Genomic DNA, 15916 nt, shown 5'->3' with positions numbered 1-15916 from the left:
CAAAGAAAAAGTTTGCAGAAGTATCACAGACAAGGTCACATAGAGAGAATGTGCAAGGCCAACAAAAAGCCCAACTGCATGAAAAGTCTCAAACACAAAACTAAGCAAATGCATAGTTGCTGAATGTAAAACAGAATCAGACAACATAGTCTGACAAAGGTGAACTGTCTTACCTAGAACTGCATAGTATGACTGAAAGAGATCACTATAGATGTGTCCCGTGTAAAACTGAAAATGGAGCCGGATACAGGGTCAGCTTTGTCCATATTTCCAGAGGCTTACTACCACAGACTGTTTTCTTACTAAGGCAAAAAAGTATCTCCCAAAGGCGAATTGGATGTAAGTGTGATATACGGAGGCTAAACACAACAGTTAGAGCTTTATATATTGAAAAGTGGAGGGCCAGCACTTCTCAGACGTAAATGGTTGAGAAAAATCCAACTGGACTGGCACTCAATCAAAGCTCTCAGTGTGACATCAACTGACAATTGCAGCCCAAATGGTAGCTCCAACCAGAGACTGGCACAGCTAATGAAAAGGTGTTTGAGAAGGGAATAGATAAAGGGATCGAAGACTTGGCCAAAAGCTGTTCAGGATGCAAAAAAGTTCAAAATGCACCCCCACCCCGAGGCACTGTTACACCCGTGAGGGTGGCTGTCTTCTCTGTGGTAAAGAATACATATTGACAGCTCTTATTGAATCAGCTCCTCCTAATTTCAGTTTTATCAGTGAGATCAGGTTAAAGAAATGAGGGGGAGGAATAACCATTCTGTTTAATAATTCTAATCAGTGTAAGCAGATATCAAATGGAACATTTGTATCTTTCGAGTATCTCGCTCTTCAGTTGAAATCTTTCCATCATGCCGTGTGCTTTATTTTTTAACTACTTAAAGGCTCCAAAATATTGTTCAACCTTTTGCTGACCCACTGTCTAATGTTTGCGTTGACTTTGACTGGCTTGTCACTGTTGGTGATTTTAATATTCATGTTGATAACCTCAAGAACAGTTCTGTATCCAGATAATTGTGGACTGACGTAGGATGTGACAGGGTGCTGACACAGCAAGGGCCACACCCTTGACAGTCATTTGCAGAAGTCTTAACACTCCTGAGGATGTGGTAACTGATGTTGCTCTTTCTGATCATTTCTGTGTTTTCTTTAAAATTACGTTGTCTCCATTCACTCGTGCTCAAACTGAGGTTATCACAGAATGGTATATCACTAAAAACTCCAAGGTATTTTTCACACAGGCCTTTTCTCACACACCAGCCTTCTCTCCGGCCTCTGTCAATGATCTTGTAGACCAACTCTAAAGTTACAGACGTCATTGATGCAATTCCCCCCACAAAAGTAAAAGCAGTTTCTGAGGAGGGAAAAGTACATGGAGGAACACCATGCTGGTTAAACTTCAAAAAAGAGAGTGTTGAAAAGCTGAACGCAGGTAGGGGAACACAAAACTCCAGATCCATGACAACATTTATAATGAAACTCTTTGCATCTATAACTTGGAGTTGAGACATACAAGGCAGTTCTTCTCTGGTATTAAGAAAAAACAGCAATAATGCACATGTCTTATTTGCTACAGTTGCTACACACGTTACTTAAACACATCATCCTGTATCAGTAGCATCTGAACTTCTATCCACCAAGTCATCTAATGACCTTGTGTTCTTTTTTTATTGCCAAAATTCAGAAGATTAGACATGCTGTCAGTGTCTCTGCATCAGGTCAGAAGTCAGTGTTATCCAATCACTCACTGAGAACTAATTTAGTTAAGATGACACAGTTCAAACCTATTGCCTATAAAACCTGAGAAGATATTGAGCTGCTCCTGAAGTCCTCCTGTTTTTAAATTTGTTTTTAATTGCATGGTGCCAGACATTCTGCAAATAATCAACACTTCTCTTCTATCAGGCTGTTTCCTAAAAGCCCTGAAAACTGCAGTTACTAAACCTCTTTTGTGAAAAAACAACCCTAGATGCCCCAGTAAATATTAAGTACAGGCCTATATCAAAGTCACCATGTTTAAGTAAAATCATTGAAAATATTGTTTACGAGCAACTTATCAGCTTTTTGTCACTAAGCAAATGGACGTTTTTGAGTCGGGATTTCGACACCGTAACACTGAGACTGTTCTGGTCAAGGTTTTAAATGACATCCGCTTAAACCATGATGATTATAAAATTTCACTTTTGTTTCCACTGGATCTCAGAGCTGCTTTTGACACAGTTGACCATGGCATATTACTGGACAGACTGGAAAACTGGGTGGGACTTGCTGGTACAGTCCTAAAATGGTTTAAATCATGTTACAGGACAGAGATTATTTTGTATTATTGGTAGCTGCATATCTATCTGAACAAAAATGAGATGCAGAGTGCCTCAAGGGTCCATACTAGTACCTCTTTATTTAACATATACATGCTCCCTCTAGCTCAAATCATGGCAAGCAATTTAATCATGCGGGTGACACTCATATTTATATAATAGCTTCATTAAGTGACTATGGTACCATACAATCACTAAAAAACTGCATTGAACAAACCTCTGATTGGATGAGCCAAAATTTCCTCCGGTTAAACACAGAGAAAACTGAAGTAATTATTTTTGGTCCCAAAAAGAACAATTAAAAGTCAGTGCTCACTTAGAATCCCTGTCATTACAGACCACAAACCAAGCCAGAAAACTTGGCGTTGTGATTGTCTAGTTCTTAAATTTTAGCTGCCACATTAAGACAATTACGAAGTCAGCCTACTTACCATCTTAAATATACAGTGAAAGTTTAAGGGCTTATGTCTCAGCAATATCTAGAAAAGCTCATCCATACATTTATTTTTAGTAGGCTTGACCACTGTAATGGTGTTTTCAGAGGTCTCTGTAAAAAATCCTTCAGACAGGTGCAGTTCATTCAGAACGCTTCTGCTAGAGTCCTCACTAAGATCAAGAAAGTAGAACACAACACTTCAGTCTCAGGTCGCTACACTGGCTTCTTGTCCGTCAGAGGATTAACTTCAAAATATTACTACTGGTTTATAAAGCACAGAAAGGCCTAAGACCAAACTACATTTCCGATCTCCTGCTGCATTATGAACCTTCCCGAGTTCTCAGGTTGTCTGGGGCGAGTCTGCTTACAGTCCTCAGGGTCAAAACTAAACATGGTGAAGCAGCTTTTAGTTACTATGCTCCACATATCTGGAATGACCTTCTAGTGGATCTGGTCTGCCCAACTTTAAGCTCTTTCAAATTGAGGCTTGAATCTTTTCTTTTTGCTGTAGCTTTTAATTTGAATCTCCTGCTCTGTAAATTCTCTTTATCATATCTATTTTTGTGTGATTTTATTCTCTTATATATTCTGAAATTTGATATTTGATTGTTTATATCTTGTTGTATGTAAAGCACTTTGAACTGCCTTGTGTTTGGAAGGTGCTATACAAATAAACTTGCTTGTTAATGGACCACAATACACATCAGAAGAATTCTGACTGTTCATGAAGAAAATTGACATCAGGCATTTTAAGTCTGCTCCTCACCACCCAGCAACAAAAAGGGTTAGCGAAAGGTTTATCCAAACCTTCAAAAAGTCCATTAAAAAGAGGGATAAGGATGACATTTCTTTATGTATCTCGCTGAAAGGATTCACTGCTAACGAAATGGTTTCTCTGTAATGTTCACTGCTGAGGTAACGGTTTCTCTGTAGCAGCAATGTTTGGGTTGTGACTAGAGATACCAGGACTGCAATATGCATGTCAGCCAGTCTGTCTTGTGGACCTGGAAGGATACTTTTCGTGGTCTTTGGTTGAGGAGAGATGAAGAGGGAAGACACGTGTGGAGAGAGCTGGTAGACCACTGGATGGAGTAGACTGGGATCTGAGGGCCCGAAGGTCAGCGATGTTCGGAGGAGATCCACGGTGGAAGAATGACTACTGAGTGAGCTCCAATGTGCACTTTTGACTTTTCCTTGAAATGGGCCCTTTTTAAATTTTCATTACTAATTCAGATTAAGATTCATAAAGTTCAATCATTTAATTGCATATGGCATACCGTCTGATATTTTGCGTTGTGGGTTTGTAACTGGGCGGTACATTACACACATCCACACAAACGTGAATTCTCAGTTTGGCAGGGCCAGAGGCTGTTTTCCCCTGGATGAACGCGAGCTAGCCGAGCTTGTGGTTACATTTACAGCGCAAGGTGGATGACTTCCTTTTTGTATATTGGAACTTTGTTCATGCGATGACAAATCATGAGCAGGAATCTGAGATCTCACATAGACCCCTGAAACCAGATCTATGGAGGGAAGTGTAGAATAAACAGTTCAGCCTGTTGCCAACTGAAACAGCAAGGAGCTTCGAGATTGGACAGATTAGTCTCCTTACAGGCAGCCACCAAGCAAAGAAACCCAATAAATCTCATTTTAAAAAGAAGACGATCATACACCCGACGTGCAGAAAACATCATATAAACAATAAAAAGAAGCAAATAGCATTCAGAATTGAAATTCGCAAAAGTGAGTCCACAACCACGAAACTAGTCATCATAGTAGCCGATCCAGCAGCCAGTTAGTTGCAGGCTGCAGCCTCAGTTCGGTGTGGAGATGAGTGTGGAGCAGTGGGCTGAACTCCTGCCTGTCACTCACCTCCAGCCCTGACACCCTGACCTTTTCAATCTGGCTCGGCGCTAAATCGGCCTAACAGTGGGTCGATTCTTGCTCTCGGACCTGGCCCCTTCCACTTAGCTATGTTCTCGGGCCTGGAGCTCACTGCCTCTATTCGGCCCATACCTGGCTTTTTCAATTTGGCCCTGTGTTCAATTCGGCCAAAACTCTGCTTGTTCCTCACTCTTGGGCCTGGGTACCGCCACTTTGACTCTGCCTCGCCCCAGTTCTGCCACTTCGAATCACCTCTACGCCTGCTCCAGCAGCCAAGCATGTAAACTCTTGAGTCAAGTATGATGTTCTCCTAAGGGGTTGTCTATTGGTGGGTCCTCAGGTGTTTGTAGAGACTGATCCAGGATCCACATGCAGTGTGGGAAGAGTAAGTGGTGGCTGAAGTTGGGTCTTCTGGTTGTTCAGTCTCTCTTTTTGTTGTTATCTTTGAAGTGTTTCCTTTGCCCACCAGGCACTTGTAGACCTTCCTTCAAATGGGAGTAAACAATCTGTTTTGTGGAGATGCGAGTTAGACATCTGATGTTGTTTTATTCCTATTGTAGTCTATGTCATGTGGGTAGCAATTCTGTTGTAAGATCGTACATACATTCCAGCTTTTAGTCTGCAGCCGTCCCCTCATAATGTGAAATCGCACAGTGGGAAGTATTTACAACTGTGGCCGCTAAGTGGGTATTCACTGCAGCACAATGGGTGATAACTGGATTGTATGTGGAGCAAGGTGCACTTCAACCACCCCTGAAGCCAGTGTATTTGTGCGAGTAACCGGTTCAGTTTCTGATCAATGGTAACCTGCAGGGTGCTAACGGCAGGCAGAAAGGTGTGAAATTTCAAGTGGTTTAGTTATATACTCTTACGTGTTGGAGATGGACATTACTTGGCACTTGTATACACTCTAATTACAAGTACTTAACTTGAACCTTTTTGCATGTGTTCAGCGCTTCTGTCTGAAAATGTTTGCACGCAGTCATAATGGGCTGGGCTCCACTATCTTTGAGGGTGTTAATGTAACTGTGCTTGATTAGTAGCTAATTAGTTTAGTTAGCCACTCTCATTCACAAGTGGGTGTGGAGGATATGCAGCGGTTTGATCTAGTCATTTGCTTGCATGTTTCCAGTCTATAGACTTGATAAAAGGTCTTTGCCCAAAGCATCGACTGTTTATTCCTCTCCATAGCTGCTGCTGAGTTCCTCAAGCATTTTGTGTGCGTTGCTCTCCAATTCCAGCATCTTCAGGATCTCTTGTGGCCAGTTTACAGGATGCTGTTTCTGACATTTAACACACCCATTGTCCTCCAATTGGAGCTTCACCAAGGTCCCACCACATACTTAACTGCATTCCCATTGGTTCTGGCCATTTTTATTACATTCATAATTTAGGCAGTGTTGAACTTTGACTTGACTAGTGAGGGAGATGCCGCAAGATTACAGGTTGTGTTAAAATACAAATCGACTGCTCCTGACAACCCGCAATTCATCTCACTCACCAAGGTCACCCAACACAACTGACAATTCCCTTTGTATGAACACAGACTGCATAGGAACCATTCCTACCACTGCAGTCGTGGACAGCAGTTAGATCTGGTGCGTTGGGCAAGAGAAGGACTTGTAGGATCAGTGGTTTCCTCACTGATCAGCTGCAGACCCAAACTGAGAGCTGCATCCTTTAGGACTTGGACAGTCTGCTCATTAATGATGCTACTGAAACCATGCTGGGCACATTCTGTGGTTTTGCTGACATTAATGCTTCTTCCAAGTGATGTTCAACATGGATGAGTACTGATTTGTCAGCTGAACAAAGGTAGTAGGAGGTACCTATTCACCAGGAGGCCCCCTTACCTTTGAACTTATGCCATGAAACCTCTTGGCATTCCATTAAACTCCCAGTGTGAATTCCTTCCACTCCGCCCGGCAGGTTGTTTCTATCAGTGGATGATAGCGATGCAGATACAAGCATAGGCTGAAAGTATCACCTTGAGCTGTGGGATGACTCTCTCATTCAGCATAGACAATAGACAATAGGTGCAGGAGTAGGCCATTCAGCCCTTCGAGCCAGCACCACCATTCAATGTGATCATGGCTGATCATCCACAATCAGCACCCCGTTCCTGCCTTCTCCCCAGATCCCTTGACTCCGCTATCTTTAAGAGCTCAATGTAGCTCTTTCTTGAAAGCATCCAGAGAATTGGCCTCCACTGCCTTCGGAGGCAGAGCATTCCATAGATCCACAACTCTCTGGGTGAAAAAGTTTTTCCTCAACTCTGTTCTAAATGGCCTACCAATATCCAAAGATTACTGAGAATATAGTTCCTTAATGTTGTTATAACCGGAGGGTGGTATTGGGGACAAGCTCCCTCTACCTATTAAATGCTCCAGATGGCATGCACCTCAAAGAGCTTCTGACCACCAAGTTCAGCTCCTGGCCTTCATGTGTGGTTTAGCTACTAAGCCTGGGGGAACCATTTCTACTGACAGGAGAAGGGGCAAAGGGGAGGGGGGGTTACTGCCACCTTAAAACCGGTCGCTTCGGGCAGCTGGGGATCGTTACCCATGGTTGATAGCTAATCTAGGAGAAGGAAAACTGATCTCAAAGCTGTGGCTATAACCTCTTATGAGGAAAGCTTCGGGAGTAAGCCCTGAGGGAAAAATCCAGAGCTGGAGTCCCTAAGGCAGTCCTACATTGAGTTTAATGTTGACTGGCAACTCCCATGATGTTTCTGGTACCAAACTGTATCGGTCTCTGCCGTTCCTTTGGGTTCATCAGATGCATGGAGAGGGGGAGTTTGCTACATGGGCAACAGCTTGCTCTCCATATCGTACTGGCCAGACTTGCATATCTAGACAGCTAGGACGCAATCTCCATGGTCAACTTTGACCAACGGAGGCCCTTACCACATTGAGAATATTGAGACAGCAGGTTATGTTACCATTCTCCTATGGTCCACTCTCCTCGATCAGATTCCTTCCTCTCTAGCCCACTATCTTTCTCACCCACCTGGTTCACCTATCACGTTCTAGCTATCCTCCTTCCCCTTCCCTTACTTTTTTTTATTCATCTCCAGTCCTGAAGAAGGTCTCAGCCTGAAACTTTGACTGCTTATTCATTTCCATAGATGCTGCCTGACTCCAGCATTTTGTGTCTGTTGCTGTGGATTTCCAGCATCTGCTGACTTTCTCATGTTTATGTGCTATCATCATGTCTGAATTCAACATCCGGGGCTGAGGTTAATGGCAGGACATCGATTTGGTTTTAATCATTATAGAGTATGTGGTGTTCTTCGGGAGCACGGTAATGGAGTATTAATTTCTACTTGTACACCGACAATCCCACGCTTTGCTTCAGCACCTCTTTGGGTATCAGTGGATGCAAACTGTTTGGGAGTTTATCCAACAAATACTGGACCAATCAGAATTATTCTGAATCAACAACTCTGCACAGTTTAAAAGTGACATATTGTCTAAGAGCCATGGAATCACAGAATCATGTCACACAATTTGAATTAATCTTTGCAATGTAGCTACTCAGAATCATGTTTTAATATGAAATCATCTAATGACCGTATAAGCATCATAGAATATTTGATTCTTCCATGCACATTTGCTAAAGCAGTCAACAGAAGTATGTTACTTACAAGACCACCAGCTTCTTGTGGAGATGCACAGTGGGTCACCAAACTTTTGACCGCAGGATGAGTCGTTGGATGGGTCTGCTAACCTACCTAATATAATATGACAGATATTCAACAGTAAATAAGCTTTAAAATAACTGAACAATCATACAAATGATTTATTCATTGAAGATTATAACGATAAGGCAAACGCATTTTTAAGACGTAGATTTAAATAACTAAACTGCTTCCTTGCCCAGAGCCCTGTGCAAAAGGTTCAGAAAGGTGGCCAGATAAACTCTAGCTCATAATTATAATTAGTGATACCCAAGGAGGTGCTAAAGCAGAATATGGATAAACTCATGTAGGTCACTGTCTGTGTTCCTTCGGCAGTTTAACGGGGGCACGACTGCGCAAGCGTGTGTAAGTTGAACCGTGAGGCAGCAGGAGGATTTAAAGACAACTGTTAGATGGAGCGGGCAACGTTGTAGCGGGCGATGGAGTAGTGGGAGACAGAGAAGGAAGGCTTTGTCTCCAGAGGCTGAGGACGAGCTTCACTCCAAGTGAGGTAAGGCTGGGTAAGTTCCTTTAAAAGGAGAAAGTTTCAAAAGTTGAGGCAAGTATTGGGTAGGTCATGGCAGCTGAGATCGGCCCCGTGGTTTGTTCATCCTGCAGCATGCAGGAAATCAGGGATACTTCCAGTGTCCCTGATGACTTTGTGTGCAGGAAGTGTGTCCAACTGCAGCTTCCGGCAGACCGCATTGAGCGTCTGGAGCTGCGATTGGATTCATACTGGAGCATCCGCGATGCTGAGAAAGTCGTGAATAGCACGTTCAGTGAGCTGGCCACACCGCAGGTAAAGGCTACACAGGCAGAAAGGGAAAGGGTGGCCACTAGACAGCGTAGCAGTAGGCAGGTAGTGCAGGAGTCTCCTGAGGTCATCTCCCTCCTAAACAGATATACTGTTTTGGATACTGCTGGGGGAGATGTCTCATCAGGGGAAAGCAGCAGCAGCCGAGTTCATTGCACCATGGGTGGCTCTGCAGCACAGGAGGGAAGGAAAGGGAGTGGGAGAGCTATAGTGATAGGGGATTCAATTGTAAGGGGAATAGATAGGCGTTTCTGTGGCCGCAAACGAGACTCCAGGATGGTATGTTGCCTCCCTGGTGCAAGGGTCAAGGATGTCTCTGAGCGGCTGCAGGACATTCTGGATTGGGAGGATGAACAGCCAGTGGTCGTAGTGCCAACGATATAGGTGAAAAATGGGATGAGGTCCTACAAGGTGAATTTAGGGAGTTAGGAGATAAACTAAAAAGTAGGACCACATAGGTAATAATCTCTGGATTACTACCAGTGCCATGTGCTAGTCAGAGTAGAAATAGGAGGATATTTCAGATGAATACGTGGCTTGAAAAATGGTGCAAGGGGGAGGGATTCAAATTTCTGGGGCATTGGAACCAGTTCTGGGGGAGGTGGGACCAGTATAAACAGGATGGCCCTGGGCTGGACCGGAACCAATGTCCTCGGGGGAGCGTTTGCTACTGCTGTCCAGGAGGATTTAAACTAATGTGGCAGGGGGATGGGAACAAGTGCAGAGAGACAGAGGGGTGTAAAATGAGGGTAGAAGCAAAAAGTAGTAAGGTGAAAAGTAAAAGTGACAGGCAGGCAAATCCAGGGCAAAAAGCAAAAAGGGCCACTTTTCAACATAATTGTATGAGGGCTAAGAGTGTTTTAAAAACAAGCCTGAAGGCTTTGTGTGTCAATGCAAGGAGCATACGTAACAAGGTGGATGAATTGAATGTGCAGATAGTTATTAATGAATATGATATAGTTGGGATCACAGAGACATGGCTCCAGGGTGACCAAGGATGGGAGCTGAACATCCAGGGATATTCAATATTCAGGAGGGATAGACAGGAAAGAAAAGGAGGTGGGGTAGCATTGCTGGTTAGAGAGGAGATTAATGCAATAGAAAGGAAGGACATTAGCCTGGAGGATGTGGAATCAATATGGGTAGAGCTGCATAACACTAAGGGGCAGAAAACGCTGGCGGGAGTTGTGTACTGGCCACCTAACAGTAGTAGTGAGGTTGGGGATGGCATTAAACAGGAAATTAGAAATGTGTGCAATAAAGGAACAGTAGTTATAATGGGTGACTTCAATCTACATATAGATTGGGTGAACCAAATTGGTAAGGGTGCTGACGAAGAGGATTTCTTGGAATGTATGCGGGATGGTTTTCTGTACCAACATGTTGAGGAACCAACTAGAGAGCAGGCCATTCTAGATTGGGTATTGAGCGATGAGGAAGGGTTAGTTAGCAATCTTGTCGTGCAAGGCCCCTTGGGTAAGAGTGACCATAATATGGTGGAATTCTTCATTAAGATGGAGAGTGACATAGTTAATTCCGAAACAAAGGTCCTGAACTTAAAGAAGGGTAACTTTGAAGGTATGAGACGTGAATTAGCTAAGATAGACTGACAAATGATAAAGGGTTGATGGTGGATATGCAATGGCAAGCATTTAAAGATCGCATAGATGAACTACAACAATTGTTCATCTCAGTTTAGCAAAAGAATAAACCAGGGAAGGTAGTGCACCCGTGGCTGAAAGGGTAATTAGGGATAGTATCAAGTCCAAAGAAGAAACTTATAAATTAGCAAAAAAAAGTGGCACACCTGAGGACTGGGAGAAATTCAGAGACCAGCAGAGGAGGACAAAGGGCTTAATTAGGAAAGGGAAAAAAAGATTATGAGAGAAAGCTGGCAGGGAACATAAAAACTGACTGTAAAAGCTTTTATAGATATGTGAAAAGAAAAAGATTGGTCAAGACAAATGTAGGTCCCTTACAGTCAGAAAGAGGTGAATTGATCATAGGGAACAAGGACATGACAGACCAATTGAATAACTACTTTGGTTCTGCCTTCACTAAGGAGGACATAAATAATCTTCTGGAAATAGTAGGGGACCGAGGGTCTAGTGAGATGGAGGAACTGAGGGAAATACATGTTAATAGGGAAGTGGTGTTAGGTAAATTGAAGGGATTAAAGGCAGATAAATCCCCAGGGCCAGATGGTCTGCATCCCAGAGTGCTTAAGGAAGTAGCCCAAGAAATAGTGGATGCATTAGTGATAATTTTTCAAAACACTAGATTCTGGATTAGTTCCTGAGGATTGGAGGGTGGCTAATGTAACCAAACTTTTTAAAAAAGGAGAGAGAGAAAAACTGGGGAATTATAGACCGGTTAGTCTGACATCGGTGGTGGGGAAAATGCTAGAGTCAGTTATCAAAGATCTGATAACAGCACATTTGAAAAGAGGTGAAATCATCGGACAAAGTCAGCATGGATTTCTGAAAGGAAAATCATGTCTGGCGAATCTTATAGAATTTTTTGAAGATGTAACTAGTAGAGTGGATAGGGGAGAGCCAGTGATGTGGTATATTTAGATTTTCAAAAGGCTTTTGACAAGGTCCCACACAGGAGATTCGTGTGCAAACTTAAAGCGCACGGTATTCGGGATATGGTATTGATGTGGATAGAGAATTGGTTGGCAGACAGGAAGCAAAGAGTGGGAGTAAACAGGACCTTTTCAGAATGGCAGGCAATGACTAGTGGGGTACTGCAAGGCTCAGTGCTGGGACCCCAGTTGTTTACAATATATATTAAAGATTTAGACGAGGGAATTAAATGCAGCATCTCCAAGTTTGTGGATGACGCAAAGCTGGGCAGCGGTGTTAGCTGTGAGGAGGATGCTAAGAGGATGCAAGGTGACTTGGATAGTTTAGGTGAGTGGGCAAGTTCATGGCAGATGCAATTTAATGTGGATAATTGTGAGGTTATCCACTTTGGTCGCAAGAACAGGAAAACAGATTATTATCTGAACGGTGGCTGATTAGGAAAAGGGGAGGTGCAATGAGACCTGGGTGACATTGTACACCAGTCATTGAAGGTGGACATGTAGGTACAGTAGGCGGTGAAAAAGGCAAATGGTATGTTGGCATTCATAGCAAAAGGATTTGAGTACAGGAGCAGGGAGGTTCTACTGCAGTGGCACAAGGCCTTGGTGAGACCGCACCTAGAGTATTGTGTGCAGATGTGGTCCCCTAATCTGAGGAAAGACATTCTTGCCATAGAGGGAGTACAAAGAAGGTTCACCAAATTGATTCCTGGGATGGCAGGACTTTCATATGAAGAAAGACTGGATCGACTAGGCTTATACTGACTGGAATTTAGAAGTTTGAGGGGGTATCTTATTAAAACGTATAAAATTCTAAAGGGATTGGACAGGCTGGATGCAGGAAGATTGGTTCCGATGTTGGGGTCACAGGAACGAGGGGTCACAATTTAAGGATAAATGGGAAGCCTTTTAGGACTGAGATGAGGAAAAACTTCTTCACACAGAGAGTGGTGAATCTGTGGAATTCTCTGCCACAGGAAACAGTTGAGGCTGGCTCATTGGCTATATTTAAGAGGAAGTTAGATATGGCCCTTGTGGCTAAAGGGATCAGGGGGCATGGAGAGAAAGCAGGTACAGGGTTCTGAGTTGGAAGATCAGCCATGATCATACTGAATGGCGCTGCAGGCTCGAAGGGCCGAATGGCCTATTCCTGCACCTATTTTCTATGTTTCTATGTTTCCTCCTTGTTAGAGGGGTTAGCACATATAGCAAATAACTTCAGCAACTGACTTCAGTCACCAGTCTTCGGATGCGAATCATCATCATTAAGTGACATACTCTGCCAAAGCCTTGGCGACCACTTCCTTCCACTGCGATCTGTCAGCAGTCAAACCTCGTGCATCTTTGGCGATGAGGCTGGTCCACTTCTTGATGTTGTCGATCTAGGTTGTTCTCTGTCTGCCTCAGAAGCGGCTTCCTTCTACTTTGCCTTCAAGCACAGCGCGTTCCAGTGTGTCATCAGTTCTAGAGAAGTTTCCCTTGGTTAATGGTTTCCAGAAGTATTGGTTTCGTGCCAGTCTTTTCTAGGATGAAATTGTTGGATCTCCTTTCAACATATGATACCCTGAGGATCCGCCTGTATGTCCACATCTCAAATGCTGCCAACTTCTTTTCATCAGCTGCTTTTTATCACAGCCATATAGGGTTACTGGCCAGACGAGACTCTTGAGGAGGTGTATCTTGGCATCAGTGCTCAGAGATCTATCTTTCCAGATGTTCCAGAGTTCGGTGGTGCTTGTGCTTGTCATTGCTAGCCTTCGCCTTATTTCCTTGCTGCATTTGTTTGTGTCATTTAGTTCTGCACCAAGGTATATAAAGGGGGACACTTGTTCGATCTTGTCATTTCCATCATAGATGTCAGCTTGAATTGCCGTTTTACTTATCACTATAACTTTGGTCTTTTTGCCATTTATCAGCAATCCAAATTCAGCAGAGACTCTTGCAACATTATTGAGTGGTGCTTGTAGGCCTTCTCCTGCTGTGGCTATCAGGGCTGTGTCATCGGTGTATCTCAAGTTACTGACGGTTCTTCCTCCTGTTTTAATGCCAGTGTTGTCTGGAATTGCCAGTCTCAAGATCATCTGAGTGTAGATGTTAAAAAGGTGTGGAGAAAGGATGCAGCCTTGGCGGACTCCTTTCCCATTCAGTCTCACCAGATGTGGTCCGAAGGCTGGAGGATTGCGTAGCATACAGTGTTTCTAGAAGAGCCAGTAAGTGTGGTGCCACTCCCAGTTGAATCATTGTCGTCCACAGTTTGGTGTATTTGACACAGTCAAATGCTTTTGAGTAATCTATGAAGCAGATGTACGGGGGGGGGGGGGGGGTGGTATTGACCTCTCTCATTTTCTCCATTATTAGGTGCATGTTGAAGAGCTGGTTCCTGGTACCTCGGCCACTCCTGAAGCAGCCTGTTCGAGTGCAATTTCTCAATGCGAATATGAACTGTGGGTTAAATCTAAAATGCAGCTCTGAACAATGGGTTCCTAAGAGCCATGAACGACAGTTAATTGGAAGACCAGACAATGCTGATTAAATTCATTACTTGGGTGTCTCTCATGTGGATGCAAAGAGAGATGTGTGAGAGTGGTTATGTACCTCTAAGGAGGTATTGTAAATATAGAATTATTCTTCGATCTTCAGCCTGAATTGTTCTTTGAACTTAGCATATAAAATGTCATACAGTGTTGGGTCAAGCAAACCTTCTTCTTCTGGAAGGGTCTTCATATGATACCAGCTGTATCTCATTTTGTTGAATAAGAGAATGCTTCACATCCATCAGTACTTCTCCCTGTTGACTTTGCTCATGCAACAACACTCCCCACTGATCTTCCCCCGGCACTTATCCCTGTAAGTGAGACAAGTGCTCCATTTGCCCCTACCCCTCGTCCCTCACCAACATTCAGGGCCTCAAGCAGTCCTTCCAGTTGAGGCAATGCCACTGCAAGTCTGTCGGGGTCCACTAACATCTCCAGAGCTCCTGGTGCAGCATGATCTGCATCGATGAGACCCGACATAGATTAGAGGACCACTTCCATCAATGCCTTTTTCTCCATCCAACCATCCAATCACAAAAAAAAAGAGATTTCTCCTTCCTTCCTCACCCGGTTTCACCTATCACCTGCCAGCTTGTTCTCCTCCTCCCTCCCACCCACCTTCTTATTCTGGCTTCTTCCCTCTTCCTTTCCGGTCCTGATGAAGGACTGTTTATTCCTCTCCACAGATGCTGCCTGACCTGCTGAGTTCCTCCAGCATTTTAAATTCGACCTTGTAATCTCTTGTTACAAAGTGTGCAGGAACTCTCTGTCCATTTCCCCCCTCCCTGTGAGGATCCCTTTTGAATACACAAAGAACTCTACACATATTTTCATCCAATATCTATGTACCGTGACATCTCAGATCTGTATTTCAATTTGTCGTGCTTTACAATAGAAATTCTTACTTTGCTAGCACTTTAATTTTGTTGCTCTGTCCCTGTGGCAGTGCTGGGATTAATTGGCTTAGTTTAGCAAAAGTGCTGCATGCTATAGGGAATGAAATAAATTTTCATGAAGTCGATTGAAAATATTTAGCAATCAGTTGTTTTAGATAATTAGAGAAATTAGAAAAAGACATGAATTTGGCACAAGTGCACATGCAATTAATCTCATACCTGTAATAAACTGCCAGCCATGTTGCAGAGGCAGCCCCCATAATGCATTTCCAGTGTTGCTGGGTCCAAGATTACTCATGTACTTAGCGGTGACACTCAGTAGTATTTTATACATTCCCATCCGTTCGATGTAATTCCAAGGATTGATCACAGTTTTGTTACGGACGCTAACGAAACCAGCCAGTGAACCAGGGACATCATCCCAAAGTGGTGGGTAATTGCTATTTCCTCGCCCTCTCTTCTGTCCATGTGCAGTAAGATTATTTGTCAGTAGTGAAGTTAGAAGCACAAAGGCAAATGTTTTAAAAGCTAAAGTAAATCGAGTCATTTTAGGTGTCTTCGCACAGTGGTCTGAAATCCATTTATATATGCTCCAAGATCTCCTCTGCTGATGTGGACCTCGAGTTTTCAGATAACCAAACTAGTTCACAAGTGTTTCATTTCCCAGCAATGGGAAAAGGTTTTGGCCTAACTCATCTGGGAGCTTAATAATCAACAAATCAACCTATGACATCGACCTAAAGAGACTTTGTAAGATCA

General features: G+C 43.4%; 1 protein-coding gene across 1 annotated transcript in view; it reads right to left on the bottom strand.

Moving 5' to 3' along the window:
- Nucleotides 1-15704, bottom strand: part of LOC132400411 (protein LEG1 homolog) — a 35178-nt gene extending 19474 nt beyond the window's left edge. Inside the window, exons 1-2 of the mRNA XM_059981351.1 lie at nucleotides 15377-15704; nucleotides 8294-8380 (exon numbers count right to left, since the gene is read on the bottom strand). Coding sequence (XP_059837334.1) covers nucleotides 8294-8380; nucleotides 15377-15704 — 415 coding nt within the window. The remainder of the gene's footprint in view (nucleotides 1-8293; nucleotides 8381-15376) is intronic.
- Between the last annotated feature and the right edge of the window lie 212 nt (nucleotides 15705-15916).

Source organism: Hypanus sabinus, chromosome 10 (genome assembly GCF_030144855.1).
Source record: "Hypanus sabinus isolate sHypSab1 chromosome 10, sHypSab1.hap1, whole genome shotgun sequence".
Classification (NCBI taxonomy): Eukaryota; Metazoa; Chordata; class Chondrichthyes; order Myliobatiformes; family Dasyatidae; genus Hypanus; species Hypanus sabinus.
Note: the sequence above shows the minus strand (reverse complement) of the source record. Positions and strands in the feature narration are given on the sequence as shown.